Source organism: Asterias amurensis, chromosome 13 (genome assembly GCF_032118995.1).
Source record: "Asterias amurensis chromosome 13, ASM3211899v1".
In the NCBI taxonomy this organism is placed as follows: domain Eukaryota; kingdom Metazoa; phylum Echinodermata; class Asteroidea; order Forcipulatida; family Asteriidae; genus Asterias; species Asterias amurensis.
The window spans coordinates 3,881,859-3,902,094 of record NC_092660.1 but is presented as its reverse complement, the minus strand read 5'-3'; the positions used below and the strand labels follow the sequence as shown (position 1 = coordinate 3,902,094).

The 20,236-nt window shown below is 39.9% G+C and overlaps 1 protein-coding gene and 1 non-coding gene across 3 annotated transcripts in view; one reads left to right on the top strand and one right to left on the bottom strand.

The window, feature by feature from the left end:
- The window catches only part of LOC139946434 (GTP-binding protein Di-Ras2-like), a 62,420-nt gene that overhangs the window by 11,256 nt on the left and 30,928 nt on the right, over positions 1-20,236 (top strand). Inside the window, exon 1 of one of the 2 annotated variants that reach the window (XM_071944080.1) lies at positions 19,085-19,262. The exons of the other annotated variant lie outside the window; for it this stretch is intronic. Coding sequence (XP_071800181.1) covers positions 19,119-19,262 — 144 coding nt within the window. The 5' untranslated portion in view covers positions 19,085-19,118. Of the gene's footprint in view, positions 1-19,084; positions 19,263-20,236 lie in introns of those variants that run through there. 2 annotated transcript variants of the gene reach the window in all.
- On the bottom strand, positions 18,668-18,740 carry Trnar-ccg (transfer RNA arginine (anticodon CCG)). Its single transcript has one exon. It is a non-coding gene; the product is annotated as a tRNA-Arg (tRNA).

Below are 20,236 nucleotides of genomic sequence, written 5' to 3'. Positions count from 1 at the left end.
CATAAAACTGCAAAGTGGCACTTGTACCGTGAATGAATAATATTTAGGCCTGTCAACCGTTTCTGGGCAATGCATTTTTCTGTAACTGCTCCAAATGTGAGATGACATTTGGCATTTGGATTCGGTGCAGTTTTTAACGCCCTTTGCTTTTAAAACCGTATTTGTTTTGCTCACAATGTGTGGATGCCTTAGCTAAGGCATAAATTCCGATGTAATGGGTTTACCGTTTAACAATAACAACTCTTCATTTTGAAAAATCAAGAGTCATTTCATTCGTGCATTCTCCTTAAAACCATGGTATCTTTACTATTCATATTTATATTTATAGTTACTCTCATGGTGTATTCCATTGGGACGCAGTTTCTGCGAATCTTCCTACGCATAATATTTTGCGCCCATCTTTGCTTTACGCACCACTGCACAGATTAATACTACACGTGTCTCATAAAAAACAGTAATAATAACAACGTTACTCAGCCATGCGTTTCCCGTTGACCTTTAAACCCTGGCCACTTCACCTGCTACCGCTGGTCTGATATCCCTAAGGGTTCACCCACTAACCAAACACCCACAGCCTACAAGGCAAAATGCTAAATACTTATAAAATAATACACTAAAATTACTTAGAAGTCTCACCAATTTTTACATCCTCTTCTCAATTTAATACGGAGAGCCACAAGGCCTGTCGAGAAATAAAAAACCTACAGCCCAGTTTAATTTTCCAAACGTCCGCGCATTAATCTTGAAAATTGTCCCTACACATAAAACTAGTTAATTCAGGGCATATGTCATCCAAAATATATCAAGTTGATAGTCAACAACTTCTCAGGCCCTCAAATCTGTGTAAAATACATTATTTTGAGGCCCTACCAAACAATAATGAGGCCGATGCACTGTTTACTCTATAATTAGTGGCGTGAATCCCTACACTCTAAAACTTCCCGGGTCAGAATTGACCCGGATTTGGGTCCCGGGGGGCCAGACCCATTTCTGGGTCAGTTTGACCCGGAATCCGTGTCAGTGTGTCCCGGAATCCAAGAAATCCCCATTTTTTAACCAAATATCAGGTCACATTGACACGGATTCCGGGTCAAACTGACCCAGAAATGGGTCTGGCCCACTGGGACCCAAATCCGGGTCAATTTTGACCCGGGATTTTTTAGAGTGTATGCACAAACCCTTCACGTCTTGTAATTTGGACGGTCGAGTTGACGTAGAAGTGTCTTCCTCGCCTTCCACATCTAGAACCCATGTTTGAATCCCGTAGGGGCACTATGTGGGTTGGGTCGTCAGTCCCTTCCCGATTTAATGGATTTCCTTTGAATAAATTGTTCCCTTTGGTTTTCCTCCCACATCTAAAATTGAAACTTCCTTCATTGTCTTCTCTCCGTGAGGTTCTTGTAGTGTGATTAAGTACGCTTTTCTGAGAGCCCTTGGCTTCACAACCAGAATTAGTAAATGAAATGTAAAAATCTGATATTGCAATACATCAAATTGGCATATCTCAAATTTCCATTTCCAATCATAAGTATTGCAGCAGCCCCCATCGCTAATTACAAAATGCCTATATATGGCATTTGCGAGAACACGATTTATGTACAGGCTTTCAGTCGTTTTTAACCCATCATTCGCCATGAGAATTCACGAGGCTTTAACCAATACGACTGTACTGAAACATAATACCTGTAATTCGAAAACACACATAATATTTGATGACCTTTTGGTCCACCATACCCCACTCAACAAAAGCCAATAATATGCATGTGTATAGAGATAATATTAAATGAAATAATCTGTCTGATACAAAATGTCTGCCAGTGCCCTGAAGTCACAGTTGAATGTTTTAAAAAACCCTAAGCTATATTTTGTTATACTTCCGTTGGGTAAAATCATGACAACTCATTGGCATTTAAAACAAAACGATATTCCCCTCCGCGATTGATCACCTTGCACTCGGCCCACGCGTTTATGTTCCCAAACCTGGTCACGTTTTGTTGCCTTTGATTAGTTCATTTGCTTGCAGTCCACTTCCCAATTTAAATCCCTTTAGGATATTGACTTTTAATGCATGTACATCCACAACTCATATAGTATTTCATTTAATGTCCCCATTCTCCCAAATTCACCCATGGAATTTGTTAATTCATCCTTTGCTTGCAGTCCACCTACCGTTTTCAATTCCTTTAGGATATTGACTTTTAATGCATGTACATCCACAACTCATATAGTATTTCATTTAAAGTCCCCATTCTACCAAATTCACCCATGGAATTTGATTATAGGCTACCCATTTTCACCCTTTGCTTGCAGTCCACCTACCGTTTTTAATTCCTTTAGGATATTGACTTTAATGCATGTACATCCACAACTCCTATAGTATTTCATTTAATGTCCCCATTCTACCAAATTCACCCATGGAATTTGTTAATAGGATACCCATTTTCACCCTTGCTTGCAGCCCACCTACCGTTTTCAATTCCTTTAGGATATTGACTTTTAATGCATGTACATCCACAACTCATATAGTATTTCATTTAATGTCCCCATTCTACCAAATTCACCCATGGAATTTGATTATAGGCTACCCATTTTCACCCTTTGCTTGCAGCCCACCTACCGTTTTCAATTCCTTTAGGATATTGACATTAATGCATATACATCCACAACTCCTATAGTATTTCATTTAATGTCCCCATTCTACCAAATTCACCCATGGAATTTGTTAATAGGATACCCATTTTCACCCTTGCTTGCAGTCCACCTACCGTTTTCAATTCCTTTAGGATATTGACTTTTAATGCGTGTACATCCATCACTCCCCTGCGTAATATTATATTTCATATCCTCATTCTACCAAATTCACCTTTGGTATTTGTTCACCTGGTACCCGTTTTCACCCTTTGCTTGCAGTCCACCTATACAAATGTCAATTCCTTTAATATGTTGACGTTACATCCATCACTTCCCTGTACATAGTTCATCACATTCATTAGCCCCATCAACCCAATTCACATTACGCTATTTGTTCACCAGATACCCATTTCCACCCTTAATTGTTTTAATGAGTATAACTTGAGTCATCCAGTTGATGGTCACGGCGAATACATGCATCAGTCAATGCGGTGGTGGGTGTAAATCTTTCACCCCCGCTGTATAATAGTTCATCCCATTCATAACCCATTTCTACCCAATTCACCTGCGCCATTTGTGTACAGGTACCCCTTTCTACCCCTTTAAAACAAGTAAATGGGTTCTGCAGTTGACTGTGACGGTGAATACACTTATCAGTCAATGTGGAGGCATGGGGTATACATTATTAGTTCATCCCTTTCAATGTCCAACTCTACCCAATCCACCTACGCTATTTGTTCACATGTACCTGTTTCCACCCATGTTGTTTGCAAAACATAAATAAATGGGTCTTGCAGTTAAATGTGACGGTGAATAATGCACCAGTCAATGTGGTGGGTGTCTTTATTGTTATTATCAATTCCCTGGTTTCCCTTTCGCTATATCTGAAGACTATTATTGATGTTTCTCTGGCGATATCGAGCCGTACTTGATTGAAAATCTTCAAATTGAAATGTGTGAGCGTGGTAAGGCAAAACAAACATGTTTAGCGTCATGCCTTTTTGAAAAAAGGAAGAGGAAGGCCATTTTTCTTTAAAATAAGCGCCCGACACATTTTAAACGACAACCGACTGGGTTCTTTTTAAAAAGAAACTTAAAAAAGAAAAAAACCGTCTGAGATCGTTAAAATATAGGCCTATATTCATCATCATCACCATAGCCGTCCTCCCGAGGTAGATCCCGGAGATGGCTTCCCAACTAAGAGTCTCCATAGGTCTCTGTTCCTTGCTAAAGGTGTCCTGCTGCTGCCACAGATGGTATGTCAGCCTCTTCACAGAAGTGCTTGATACCTTCCAGCCATCGTTTCCCTGGTCTTCCTCTGGGTCTGTTTCCTGCAATGTGGCCCTCTAGAAGTATTTTGGGGTATCGGCCATTGCCCATTCTGTTCACATGCCCAAAATACTTGAGTTTAGTTTTCCTAATTGAAGTTGGAAGATCTTTATAGTAGTGAAGCAGTTCACGTACTCTTGTGTTGCGAAGTCTGTCCCTTCTGGTGACCCCCAGTATTTTCCTCAAGCAGGCCATCTCGAAAACCCTTAATCTTTGCTCATCTGCTTTCTTTAGTGTCCATGTTTCGGAGCTGTAGGTGGCTATTGGTAGAACCAAGACTCTGTAAAGATTAAGCTTGGTTGAATTCTTGATGTCTTTGGATGTCCATATAGAGTTCAGCTTTTGCATGGCCCCCATGGCAAGTCCAACTCTACGTTTGATGTCATTTTCACTGGTGGGGATTTCTGAAATCACACCCCCCGAGTAGATGAAGTTTTCGACTTGGTCCAAGGATTTACCATCTATCTGTATGCTAAGCTGGACCTTACCTCTGTTAAGGACTTGGACTACAGTTTTGCTTTTGTTTATTGTCAGACCAATCTTCTTGCTGAATGTATCAACCTCTGAAACTAGAAACTGGAGGTCTTCTTCGTTTTCTGCCAGAAGTACAATATCGTCTGCAAAACGAAGATTGTTGATGTATTGCCCTTGAACTCTTGCACCAATCTGTTGATCTTGAATCGCAAGTCTCAATACCAGCTCCAGGATGATATTGAAGAGTTGGGGGGACAGATACATCCCTGCCGGACTCCTGTTGTGGTAGTGAACCATGAAGTGAGTTCCCCATTAACTCTTACAGCGCTTTGTGATACACCGTAGAGAGCTCTAAGGAGATCTACCGTTTTTGATGGGTAGCCCAGGTGTCGCATAGCTTGCCAGAGACCCTCCTGCCAGACTGTGTCAAAAGCCTTTTGATAATCGATGTAACAGCAGTATAAAAGTTTTCTTATCTCATTATACTTTTCTGCTAGTTGTCTTAAAGTAAAGAGTTGGTCGGTGGTGCTACGTCCTGGTCTGAAGCCTGCCTGTGATTCAGCTAGGATGTTTTCTGTTTGGGTCTGCATTCGTTTGTGTAATATGCTGCAGAAGACTTTTCCCGCCAGGCTAAGGAGGCTGATTCCCCTGTAGTTGGAGCAATCCAATTTGTCCTTTTTCTTGAAGATGGGTACAATGATGGCTCTCCCCCAGTCCTGTGGAATTTCACCTGTGTCCCATATTTTGTTGCACAGTTTGTGTATGATTTTAGTGCCTGTTTCACCTGTTGCTTTTAGCTCTTCGGCCGATATGCCATCAAATCCTGGGGCTTTGCCTGTCTTGAGGTGTCTAATGGCTCGGTGAACTTCATCCAACAGGATATTTGGTTCTTCTCCTTCTTCTGGGATAGTTGGGATGGATTGAAGAATTGAGGTGTCCTCAGGGCTAGGTTTATTGAACAGATCCTCGAAACTCTCTTTCCATCTTTCCTTTACTTCGTTGTCCTCAGTGAGAACTTTTCCATGTTTGTCTTTGATGCTTGCCATACCAGTTGTGCGTTTCCATGTGATTGTTTTAATAGTGTCTACTTCTGTAAACACAGATCTCGCAGCCATTTGTCTTTGCACTCTTTTGTCTTGCGTTTTATTTCTCTGTTTAGATAGTTGTATTTGGGTTTCAGAGAGGCCTATATTATTTTATGAAAAAGAAGATTTTTTCATCTATAAAAGAAAAAGACAAAATTCTCTAAAAAGAAGCGGGCGGGGACGCGAAACAAGTTATTTTTGCCTTAAGTCAGCAACTGTACAGCGCGGGAAACTCGTCTTGTTTTGATAGACTGTAGAAGTTTTCACCGTGTTCCATTTCTACTAATAGGGCTCTCTCATCTTCATCAACATTACTTAATTCCGATCAGGTGCCAATCTGTTTGCAGAGGGCGCGAGGGAATGTTGAGACCAAATCCTCTTAACTTCTTCTAAACCCCCGTAATGTAAATAATCATTGGTTGTTAAGACAAATACGAACGTCGTCAATGGTAAAGACCTTTATCATGCTGCCTCTTGGCCATGTTCCTCGTATCGAGTAACAATAATGCATGCTAATAATCATCTTGCAATAAGGAACCAGACTATTTATGTCTTCCAGCCTCGGTTTAGTAACATTGATATCAATGGGAGAAATTCAAGATGGCTGCACCGTGATAAAGGTCTATTGGACTGCACCCCAGCCACGAGTTGCAGGAAACACTTTATTATACAAATATTTACAACTCTATACATCGATCGATAGAAGCTATAAAGTCACCGACATACATCTTGGTTGCCAAGGCTCGTGTTCCTTATAATCAATCGAGATTCTATTTAGAATAACATTGATCTACACTGTCGTCTTGATTTGGAAACAAGATGTTTCTTTGATTTCATGACGTCATCATACGTCACTGGAGGTTCATGTTGCGGACATCCTTGTGTGGGATGGGAAACTCAATGCAATCCGCAATGGGGAACAATCACGTAGTTAAGTTTACAGCGTCATCTTTCTGGCTAGTTTACTGACAAACGTCTTGGACTCTTTTTGACTTCCTTAAATACCATAAAGACAACACCGGCTCTTTTACAAAGCCAACATTCACACAAAAGAGATGTACAAAAGATTGTACCCGCAAGTTTACTATCTATTTATAGTTTCTTCCAAGACTGTCCTTCTTGAATCTTGCAGTCAGTTTCGGAAGTTTCTTCCTGTCATGATTTTTGACCCATACAATTGTTCTCAGCTGCGAAGGTGTATCTAGAGCAAGGATGTAGCAAGTGACAATAGGTGCATCTCAGCCAATAACTATCATGGTCACCGAGTACACGGAATGTAGTCTGTTGTGAAATTAGGTTACCACGCTCTGCGAAGCGCGAAGCATAACGTATTAAAATTCACGTTTCATATTATATCGTCATGTTTATTGACAGTCTGTGGGCAAATACAGCGTACAAAGCGTGACCGTGGACTTAACGGCCCGTTTTATAGAGTATATTGTGCTATCAGCTTCAATTGGAAACTTTGGAACGCTAGGTGGCAGCAGACTTACTTGGTAAACTTTCATTGTTTACGGAGCATACGCACATCACCGAGAACAATGGATTTTACCTGGTAAGTCTGCTGCCACCAAGCGTCTCAAAAAGTCTCCCATTTGCTTCTTTTGTCGATTCTATTGCATGAAATACAACAGTTTATCACAATACATGATCTTCTGTTTCGTCAGGATTTATGTCAAACATGTCTATAAAACAACGACATGAGATTAGTATGTGACGAATGATTTTGTTTCACATTCTATGTATCTTTGCGCTCCGTCAGGCTGTGTCGTGTCAGTTTCCTCATTAAACTGCTCTGAAAGCTCTGAAAGAATAAATCAACTATGGAATGACCATGTCATGGACAGCTCAAAATGCACTTGCAGTGCCATGACTATAATGCAACTAATTCCGCGCAGACTTGCCAGTGAAGATTTATATCGTATTTAAAGGCAGTGGACACTATTGGTAATTGTCAAAGACTATCCTTAATAATGAAAGAAAAAACATCTTGTCACACAAAGTTTTGTGCGTTTAGATGGTTGATTTTGAGACCTCAAGTTCTAAATTTGAGGTATCGAAATCAAATTCGTGGAAAAATACTTCTTTCTCGAAAACTATGGCACTTCAGAGGGAGCCATTTCTCACAATGTTTTATATCATCAACCTCTCCCTATTACTCGTCACCAAGAAAGGTTTTATGCTAATGATTATTGTGAGTAATTACCAATAGTGTCCACTGCCTTTAACTAGTTATAGGTTTTGGATAGAAATAATAATGAGAACAAAATCAGGCCTATAAGATGAGACTTGAGACATTGCATTGTATTAAGTTTGCAGTAACATCTCGGTTTGTTACTCGGTATTAAAAGGCTTCAGGCCTGAAATTTTGAAATATCTTTGTAGGCAGCTGAAAACTCACGAATTTGTGCAACAATGGTGTTTTTTATTTCACTATTCAACAATGACCAGTTGAGTCCAAAAATGTTATTGTTATTTTGTACATGTTGGGATACACCTAGTGAGAACACTGGTCTTTGACAATTATGAATGGTGTCCAGTGCCCTTACACTGTTTGCAAAAAAGGTGTATTTCTAAACGATTTACCGAATGTCCCTGACAGCAACACTTAATGAAGTATAGAATAATGACCACAAATATTTGCAACTAAACAGAAACTGAACCCGCAAACGACACAGGCTTAAGGTGAGTTTAAGCATGGGGTTAAGTGTTGTATACACGGATCCACTGTCTGACCTAAACAGTGTTTCATCAGCAAATTAGGTCTAGACTTAAGTTTCCACTTTCTGTTAAGTTTTCAGTGAGTTTAATTTACATAGTTTTCTCAAGCCGTCCTGTCCGATAAATTGTATAAATTGTTGTGATTGATCATTGGCGTGTTTGGTGCACACCAACAACAGTCACGGGGAATTTGCTAATCAAGTACTTTGTTTACCACACAGGGGAGATCAGAAAGCGTGTGTTCCTTTAAGGATTTTGTTTTGGCGCCAAACAAACACGTATGGTCGGACTCGCAAATTTTTCACTGGTTGTCATTCCGCAGCTTGCATAATTAATCAAGATTTGCTGGTAACTCTATCCACCACTCCAGATCAAACGTCCCGGATGTTTATAGCATCTTCAGAAATCGCTTGGCCCCGTGGCTTTGGACAATGCCATTTATTTTCATACACTGTGTCTTTGAATTGTAATGCAATGTCATTTATTATCATGAATGTTCCTGATTGTCATTTATCTTTATCGCACTTATTTAAGGTGCCGTTGAACATCATGGCAATGTCATTTATTTTCTATACACATCGTCTTTGAACTGTAATGCAATGTCATTTTTTGTCATGACCTTTCCCGAGTGTCATTTATCTGTATCACACTTGGCAATGTCATTTATTTTCTACACAACATCATTGAACTGTAATGCAATGTCATTTATTGTCATGACCTTTCCTGGATGTCATTTATCTGTATCACACTTATGGTAGGTGTCATTGAACATCATGGCAATGTCATTTATTTTCATACACAACGCCTTTAAATTGTAATCCAATGTCATTTGTTGTTACGAACGTCCCTGGTTGTCATTTTATCCTTATCACACCGAGGTAGTCTCAATGAACACCATGGCAATGTAATTTATTTTAATTGTTAAATTGGATGTCAATGTCAGCCATTTCTAATTTGAGAGTACATGATTCACACGTGTACGATCTCTACGATCTTCTAGTTATTGCTTGTCGCATGCTTCTAAGAGACGGAAATCATGGGGCGATTGTCATTTTCGCATGCTGGACCCACTGTCTGCATGGAACGACTTACCACTTCAAATCATAACATTTCCAAAGACTACACATTTTAAGACTAGTTTGAAGACTAGTTTAATATGGCTTATATGTAATTGCTCTTTGTCTGATTTCCTCTTTCTTTACTGTGTGAGGATGCACTCTCGTGCGCCACGAGCTCCTTCAATTTGTGGATTTTGGCGCCCGTTTGCAAATACTCTTAGTTGTCAAAAAAAAAAAAACCGCTGATGGAAAAAGGTTATTAGCATTTCGGCCTACTTAGTATAACTGCACACAGTGTGCCGTTTTTCACAAAACACGGGTTAACTGGTGTAGCCGCCATGCGATCACTTGCATGTATGTACTAATTCATGTAATTACAAATTTAACAGACTATTCATACTTAATGGTGCGTTCATTAATTATTGACAACTTTACTCTTTTTCCAGCACTCGTTCAAGGGGAAATATTTTAGCTCATAAACCAGCGAAACAAAAAAAACCGTAGTTGATCGTTCTGTTTTCTCTCTCACGGACCTGATACTTCACGAAGGCAACGGGGACAATAACCCCAATGCCTCTTAATCATTGCCTTGGTGCACTTTAAAGAATAACCTCCATGCCCCTTGGTCATTGCCTTGGTGCCCCTACAACAATAACCTCCATGCCCCTTGGTCATTGCCTTGGTGCCCCTACAACAATAACCTCAATGCCCCTTGGTCATTGCCTTGGTGCACTTTAAAGAATAACCTCCATGCCCCTTGGTCATTGCCTTGGTGCCCCTACAACAATAACCTCAATGCCCCTTGGTCATTGCCTTGGTGCACTTTAAAGAATAACCTCCATGCCCCTTGGTCATTGCCTTGGTGCCCCTACAACAATAACCTCAATGCCCCTTGGTCATTGCCTTGGTGCCCCTACAACAATAACCTCAATGCCCCTTGGTCATTGCCTTGGTGCCCCTTAAACAATAACCTCAATGCCCCTTGGTCATTGCCTTGGTGCCCCTACAACAATAACCTCAATGCCCCTTGGTCATTGCCTTGGTGCCCCTACAACAATAACCTCCATGCCCCTTGGTCATTGCCTTGGTGCCCCTTAAACAATAACCTCAATGCCCCTTGGTCATTGCCTTGGTGCCCCTTAAACAATAACCTCCATGCCCCTTGGTCATTGCCTTGGTGCCCCTTAAACAATAACCTCCATGCCCCTTGGTCATTGCCTTGGTGCCCCTTAAACAATAACCTCAATGCCCCTTGGTCATTGCCTTGGTGCACTTTAAAGAATAACCTCCATGCCTCTTGGTCATTGCCTTGGTGCCCCTAAAACGATAACATCCATGCCTCATGGTCATTGCCTTGCTGCCCTTAAAATAATACCGGTAAGTAGGGTCAAAATATGCGATATAATAATTTTCCAAAGGAGAAAATGTAGAAAAAATTACATGCCCCTGACCTCATGTTGGAAATTACGAGACGTGTTTGATACCCTTCAAGTACGCTTTCTGTCGAAATCACAAAATCGTTCGATGACGTCACATTGGAAATAAAATCATGGTCTGCACATTTTTTTCGCAGAGAATGTTCAATTCATTTATTGTTGTGGATGATATTCAATCAACACGGCTTGTGTTTGATTGTATGTCTGGCGCCGAAACTCCCTTGGACCCATACTTTGCTTTTTTTTTTGCTGACATCAGGTGACGCCATGTTTCAATTTTCGCTCTGAAAGACTATTCAAATAAAATGATATTTGAACGTGAAAGTGGTGCGAAAATTAGAGTTCTCTATAAAGAAAGGTAATTTCACCCACTTTTCACGAGGATTCTATCTATTGGAAAATAAGTGCATCGCAAAACTGAATGTGAAAATTGAGTTCGGTTGCTAAAACCCAAACTAAGCACAATGTTGCTTACATGCTGATCAATTTTTGTGCATGGTTCCCCCCCCCCCGACTAAAACACAATGTGTTAAGGCCCCAATTCTCACAGTTTTTTTTTTATATATTTTGTTTACGCTTTTAGATTACACAGAATATGATTACTGCCTGTGACTTTTTCATAAGCCATACGAAATACTGTATGAGGAAAACGTCCTTGCCCTATTCATACCATTGGACTGGTCTTAAATTCAATAATTCACAATATTAACAATGGTTTAATAACGTTGTCGTGACGTCAGTTCAGGTGTGTTATTATAACTATCAAAAACAACTCAAAATATACTGACACCGAATTAAGTGTCTTCTTGTCACGATATTCAATTCGAAATAACTAGAATTAAGTACGTGCAGCTTGGACGAAAAACAGCTCAACAATAATTGAATTGTTTATCGGAGCTAGTCAAAATGATCTTTATTTAGATTTGAGACAAAGGCGTGAATATAGATTGAAAGTATAATATAGGGTCTATGTTATGAATAGTAATTTATTTTTTTGCACATTAGACAGTCCAAATTTTGAGCGCTTATTGAGTGTTGAAATGAAGAGGTCTGATTTGATGAAGTGTGTGTAAACGTCTTCCTTTTACACTGCAAACCAAAACTCTCGGGTCAGAAACGACTCGAATTCCTGGGTTGGAATTCACAAAGAGTTAGGACTATAGTCTTATCTTGAGTTAGGACAAGTTACTGGTCCTTACCAAGGAGGAAGAATTTAGGACTAATTTTCAGTTTGGAACGTCCTAAATTAGGACTAGCCTTAAGTTGTTAGTATTTCATTAGACCAGTCCTAAGTTGGGACTATAGTCTTAACTTAAAGGGTCTATGTACTTTTTGTAGGACAAAAAACATAATGTTCACAGATTTACATTAAACTTACACAGTTTGAAGATAATGATAGTAGAAAGCTTCCCTGAAAATATTACCTGCTGAGGTGCAGTGTAGTTTTTCTAGAAATGAGTAAACAAATGTCATGAAAATGATTTTCGTCTCAATGATCATGAGACGATTATTATTTTAGCATGTAAAAACGTATTTTCATGACATTGTTTTACTCTTTTCTAAAAAAAACTACAGCACCTCAGCAAGTAATATTCTCACGGAAAGCTTTCTACTATCATTATCTTCAAATAGTGTAAGTTTGATGTAAATCTGTGGACATTGTGTTTTGTGTTACAAAAAGTACCCACATCCTTTAAGACAGCCTTTAGTTTTTAGGACACCTAGGACTAGTCATGTGAAATCGACCCCACTGGTCCCCTGAGGCCGTGACAAATAAATTGTTGGGTCAGTATGAGCTGGAATTTGTGTCAAAATTACCCAGAAACTGACACAGAATCTCAGCCTGAAATGCGTTTCCGGTCATCCGGATCCAAAAGCAAAAGTCAGGTTCCATGAAATCCGGAATTCCGGGTCAATTTTGACCAGGAGGTATATGAGAGCGTGATTTCATTAGGTGTTTCTAGCTATTAGTGTGTTATTATTTCGTTGGTGTGGTTGGTGTGAGTCATTGAACTACAGCCAACATTTTAATTCAATTTAATGAAATAATAATATTTCAAAATAATTGTGCAGTATTGCATAGCTCATTGTTTCCACGGATTATCGTTTCCAGTGAAAGTCGTGTGCTACGTGTCCACACAAGCATAAAACACCTGGGTATTAAAATTGCTAACGTACTGCAAGTCGTTCGGTGCACGAATTCTGTTGCTTAATGCAGATAGCCCCTCTGAGTCACATGAATGATCCGGTTAATGGCGGAGTGGTCAATGAGAGTTCATTCAACTCCGAACTTGACCACTATTTACCAAAAATACACTTTTTGGTAAATAGTGGTCAAGTTATAGATGTTAGTGTCGCATCGGGGATAAAAAATATTTTTTTTCTAACACCCGTACACCAACCTCGTCCCAATGCGAGCGGTTACAAGGTTTGCATATCCACAAATTTTGGATACGTTTGCAAATTCATAGTCTGGCTACTTTTCGAAATTTGCATTTTCGTCATATTCTCGTAGTACGGTACCAGATTTAGTCCCATAATGTTTTATAACAGAAAGGTAAAAATCTGATTTTTTATTTGTTTTATTATTTTATTTTAAATCTTGAGACATACACAATAGTTACAAGTTGTACAGTGGATGTCAAGGTTAAAACAAAAGTATAAAAAATGTCATCAAAAGATGTGTGTAAAACCAGAAAAGGGAGTCAATATAGGACAACACCTGTGGAAAACCCACATTGCCTCTTTACTAAGCATCTCTGGCGATCCGAGCAGAGGTTCAACATTAAGTGAACTCATACAATGTAATCCAACGTGACTCCATAATTTGTAAACCGCCACATCGCATCTCCTGTAAAAGACTTCCATGCATAGCGATTCAGATGACTTGCACCAGGTCAATCCCCAGCCGCTCAGCTGCACGGCGCAGGCTGCAATGTTTGATTGTCGTAATGTTGACCAGACTACTGTTGCATGGTGCAAAAAAAAAAAAAAAAAAAAAAAAAAAACGCCACTAAAATGTCCAGTTCTCGTTCGTTGGAACAGAGATAACCGAATTTCATAGAGCTGCTTAAAGCCCAAAAAGTACGCTACAGGTTACCAGCTAAAATACCATGTCATAATGTACAATTTGTGACTTGGAATCCTGCTTGTTTTTGGTTTGCAGAATATTGTTAAAGGCAGTGTACACTATTGGTAATTGTCAAAGACTAGCCTTCACAGTTGGTGTATCTCAACATATGCATAAAATAACAAACCTGTGAAAGTTTGAGCTCAATCGGTCATCGAACTTGCGAGATAATAATGAAAGAAAAAAACACCGTTGGCACCATGGTCACACGAAGTTGTGTGCTTTCAGATACTTGATTTCGAGATCTCAAATTCTAAACTTGAGGTCTCGAAATCAAATTCGTGAAAAATTACTCCTTTCTCTAAAACTACGTCACTTCAGAGGGAGCACTTCTCACAGTGTTTTATACCATCAACCTCTCCCCATTACTCGTAATCAAGGTAATCAAGAAAGGTTTTATGATAATTATTTTGAGTAATTACCGATAGTGTCCACTGCATAAGCCAATGCTTGTAGAAGCTCGTAGAAACTACCTACATGTTGTAACTCTGTGAGTGAGTAAATTAAATTTAGAATCATTTTCAAAACCGTCTGTTTTCACACACAGTCTGAGCCTTGTGGAGGAATAATAGCCCATTCGTCAGGAACATCATTTAGCCGTCGGTCATTCCAATCTTGAGCAGAAATATCTGGAGGGAAAAATTCAATAGAAGTAGCAGGTGTGTGGTGCAGTAATAATTAGCCTACAATTCGTATCACCTAGCACGAACCGGTGTAGTATAGCTAGATGAACCTCTAGTGTAGATGACACGACGACTCTTTGCTGTCGTCGACACCTATAATAGTGGCTTCTTGCAAGGCGCTGGTATCCGTCACTCAGTGACGCTCTCACTTCAACATTCATTATTGTCCTGCAAGGTATACTTGGGTCTACGTTTGAAGTACGAAACATACTCCTTTTATAATAATAATAATTATAATAGTAACCGTATTTATAACGCGCCTTTTGCCAAAGGATACAAAGCGCCAGGTATTATTACTGCAAGGAGTGGGACGAAGTTTAAGATATAAGACATAATCCTTAAGCACCATGTAATGGTTTACAAGGTGCTGTGGCGCAATATGCTGCCAATCCAGCCAGGAACACCGGGGCGAACCCCTTCTCTTTTCGATAAGTGCACTGTGTTCGCTTGCGTGCGTTTACACAGCACACAGGACCAACAGCTTTACGTCCCATCCGAAGGACGCAGAATCGTGGTTAAGTGTCTTGCTTAAGGATACAGATGTCACGACTGGGACTCGAACTCACACTCTGCGGATCAGAAACATCAGAGCTTGAGTCTGGCGCTCTTTTATCCGCTCGGCCATGACACGCAATATTAGTCTGGAGAACGAACCTTTGCGGTAATAAATATGCAACGTTTGAGTGTCATTAGTGTTTAATTTTTTGTTAGTTAATGAACATAGACCCATTGTTTTAATTACCAGCTGGAACAAGATGTTTAATGATTCATGAAATGTTTAATGATTCATGAAACAGTCGTTGACATCGGAGTACCGATCCAACCAATAGGTTTTGATTACCAAGATGAGACCGAGGTTGAATCGCATGAATCGTTTCACAGCGGGATACGATTCGATTTCATTTTAGCTCTCTCGCCTGAAATCAATACATTTCACAGGGGAAGAAGGATGAGAAAAGTGGGTCTGCCTAATGATTGAGTGTCTTTTTGTGAAAAGAAAAAAAAAGAAAAATTAGGGCCAATAATTTTGTTTAAGTAAATGAGCTTAAAAGCAATAAGGAGACTGGGGGACACTTGAGTGTTTAGGAGTTATTTATTAAACCACGATCAATATATTAGTGACTTTGATTAATATCATCACAATTGAAAATGGTAATTATTAAAAGAAAATTAATACAACCCTATGAAGTTGAGAGACTATATGGTCCCCCAATTATTATAGCCTCTAGCATTTTGTCTGTCAGTCTGCTATGTGATGTTGGCAGCCCTACAGTTAACAGTGCATGAAATAAACGGGAAGCCTAACCCGCCTGCCTATCAATAAAGAGTCGTACTCATTTCTCACATGCATGCAATCATCTAGCCAGAACATCTGACGTCACAGCACTTCGAGGCTTGTGATTCACGCCGTTAAGCCCAATTACATTATCACCTTTGACCTTGCACCATTCCACATGGCTTTCATGGTTCTTGATATTCGCAGTTAAATCTGACGTACATGTTTATACATATAAAGCCGATACATGACCATATATCCTTGCGGATAAGGACAGGGAACCAGTCTATTAACAATCAATCTTCATCCCCACATGTGACTAGCATCCATGTCGATACATGTCCATATATCCTTGCAGATAAGTACATGGGACCAGTCTATTAGCAATCAACCTTCATCCCCACATGTGACTAGCATCCATTTCCATCAAGCTCGTCACTTGGCCTTGAGCTTGACGCTTATTCGTGTACCGAGGTAACGCTGATTGCACGTGTAACCTCAATTCATATCCGCGTGTCGTATATCAAAGGTGTAAATCTATATTTGTAGCGAAGTCAGTGTTAATCTATTTGTGGGGGAGCCGGTGTTCATCTATTTTGGGGGTGAAGTCAGTGTATATCTGTTTGTGGTGAAGCCGTTGTAAATCTATTTGTGGCGAAGCCGGTGTTAATTTATTTCTGGTGAAGAAGCCGGTATGATCTATTTTTTGGTGAATCCGGTGTTAATTTTCTTGTGGCGAAGCCGGCGTCATTTTTAACAATGTAGTCAACGATGCAATGTCATTTCAATAATTAAATTTAATTAAATTTAACGACTGTGAAACTTGTCGATAATGTGATGACTAGTAAAACATGTTGACATCAAGTTCGATATGCACGAATCTGGTCACTCGAAAAACCAAGACTCACTATCCGCGATACACTAAAATATGAAACATGAAATAGCTACCGGGTAGTTATTTGCGCACGTCTGAAGCCTTTCTGTACTATGGAAACGCTATGAACCGAGTTTGATAAATGTTACATGAATAATAATGCCCCAGAGTATGGAACCGTTTGCCTGACACTTCGAAGCAAAATATAGAGGATCTAGGTGTTTACCTGTATTAGAGAAATCGACTGGAAAAGTACCAATCGATGTGAAGCCAACTATGCATTTTGGCGCGGAGCAAGTTAAGAAAATGCCCGACCATACACAATGTGTACGTTTCGTATCCTTCAGCAAAAATGTTGAACATTATGAGTGTTTTGAGGCATTGCATGGTGAGGTATTAATGTATATTTGGTTTCATTTAAAATGTGACCAACATTTTTGCGTCTTAATTTCATTATCTTGCCGGAATCAATATTTTTCCGTATTATGAACTTAATTAAATTAAACTATTTGCACTACACTGTGGCCTAGTTCTAAGGCATAACCATATATGGTGGTTGCTTTAAACTATTCGTATCTGGCGCTGGATGGTACAGAGCTGTGTATTATTATTATTGGTTTATTAAAACACATTCAAACATTGCAGCTACAAGCTGAATTGAGTTTAAAATACAGAGATTCATAAAAAATCGAAATGTTTAAAAATTACAAAAAAACATGGGCGAGTTGCGACATGGAGGGACCAGTTTTCTTTGGTCACGTGGTTGCTGGGCGCCATGTTGTCTCCAAAAGCAGCGCAACGCAATGGGCAGGACTAGTCTGGCACCCTGTGTTCGCCCATGGTGTTCTTGGGAACAAAATGGCTCCTAATCGCAAATGTCGTAGCTCTCCCGATATACCTTTCTTTGTCAACGTCACAGCCCGAGTTTTTGCCAACCCAGATTGGAAAACTATGGAAAGCCTTAAAAGCAAATCGAGATAAGATCTCTACTTTTTTGTAACAATGTAACCAAAATGGTTGATTTTGTTTAAAATAAAACAACTAATAATGAGAGGTATTTTATTTAATTGAAAGTTTGCCCAAAATTTTGAATTTTGTTAAAACATCTGTTTTTACGATTGAGTGTTTTACTAACATTCGGCTGACCATGCCAAACAACTAAGGCGGTTTGTTTATCAACAAAAGAAAGATCTATCTCTGGGATGGTACACTGTGGTACCCCCTCTATTGTCTCTTCATTTTGCGCGGGAAACTCTGGCGTTCTTGAGAGGGGTTAGGAGGGGGGGGGGTCTACTTCTGTGCAAGAGGAATATATTGTGTCAGAGCAACATACCTTTATCACGCTGTCACCATTTTGGTCATGTTCCCTGTTTCCAATAACAGTAATGAATGCTAGCATTCATTGCGCATGGCACCAGACTATTATTTCGTCCAGCCTCAGTTTGGTCACAATGAGAATGGATGGAGTAAAATCAAGTTGACCACACCGTGACAAAGGTCTATAGAGCAAAGACGGGTAGCGCTCAACAAAATGGACATATCAGTCTACATAATCGATTTGGCAATATAATTTTGGTAATTTTTAGTTCTGCAAACTGGGAATGAGATTATGAGTTCTTGCGGCGAACATCTTGTCTACATGGCGGCATTAACACTCCAAAGAAAGTGGAGACTTTATATTTCTGTGTTTTTTTTTCAACACGATAACATTTAAACAGGTGACCCAAAGGTAAAAATGTATTCAATGTACAAAATTAAAAGATAAAAAGGGGCATTAAAGTGATATTGAAGAAGCTTATACACAAATGCTGCCTTTAAGGAGGGCGGGGGGGGGGGGGGCTGGAGTGGAGCAGGATACCCACTTCCCCCATATCGGGCATGATAGAACTGTACGGCCTTAACTTACAAAAATGAGAAATTGATTTGTTATTTCAGAGAAGGCAATAGTAAAAGTACAAACTGTGATCGGACGACCCTGGTGGGACTCGAACCCACAATCTTCAGCTCCGGAGGCTGACGCCTTATCCATTAGGCCACAGGGCCAGTTGATGGTACTCTTTCTCTAAGATGTTACTCGAGTCAGCTTATATTAATGTACCTTTAGTACTTTTCGTAACTTGAGAAACTCTTGAAATAAATATTAAAGAACCCCACAAAACTCACGTACACGTTACATTATTAGGATTTATATTTATTTCCCGGGCTAGACATTATTAAATTTTGTACAAACCTCATAGCGAATAAAAAAAGAAGCAAAACCAAAATGAACCAATAACTTCATTCGGAGGCATGTTCGGATTTCCCTTTACAATTTGCCCTGCGGAAATAGAACAGCTAACCAACACTTGGCGCCATATTGAAAATTTTGAGTTGGTCTCTACGCACACGATCACGTCGGTTGTGTGGACGGGGAGATCTCAGATGAGCGGAGAAAATGAGCAGATTTCTGGCTCCAAGATGTCATCTTCGGAGATCATAGATAGATTTATGCGCTTACGTGTAGCCTGGAGTAAGCTGTTTGCTGCTAGAGCCTTCATATCCCTCGCCAATTCGTGTAATCATCAGGTAAGATTGTCATTTAAAATAAACAGACTCAAGCACATTAAACAACAAACTGACAGGGAAAAGTCGTGTTCCTGGACTTAAAGGCTAGATGCAGCCATTTGTATTGCGTTGACAACTAGCCCAGGGCTGCGTTGACAACCTGGTTCGATTAAAACAGGTGTACAATCTATCGTTGGATTTACACGAGGAAGAGCTGTGTTAATAATACATAGAGTGATGTTTTGTCCGGTAATATTGGTTTGAAAAGGGATGTTAAATTTAAATTGGGAAAATGTTACGACCTCGCCACCAACTTCCGGCCTTTTGGTTTTGGAGTTAATTAACGGCGGATAAATTGGTGGCGACGTGCGGAAGATTATCCTTAAATTGCTGCAAGGTAGAGAACAATGGGGGCATTTAATTAGGTCGGCTTATACATGTAGTGGTTTAAACGTCACTGCCTTTGATCTATGTGGACCATGGTTCGATTCCCGGACCGTGACTAAGGTGTAATAATACGGAGTATTTTCGTCCTGTCTGGGATGTTAAACTTAAATTGTTGTACGGGAGAGAATTATGTGGCATTTTGGTCGGCTTAAAATGGTAACGTCCCTGCCTTGCATTGCACCTCAGTGAATGGACCCTGGTTCGATTCCCGGACTGCATGTAAATAAGGTGTAATAATAGTTAATACAGAGTATTGCTTTGTCCTGTATTTCTGTTTTGTACGGGGATGTTACACTTGAGTTGCTGTACGGTAGAGAACAATGTAGCATTGTGGTCGGCGTGTATGTGGTCCATGCCTTGCACCTCCTCAGTGAGTGGACCCTGGTTCGATTCCCGGACTTGTAAATAAGGCGTAATAATCTAGCGTATTATTTTGCCCTGTCTGTTTTGTACAGGGAATGTTAATTAAACGGCTGTACGGTAGAGAACAATGTAGCATTGTGGTCGGCGTGTATGTGGTTATCGTCCATGCATATCAACTATGTGGA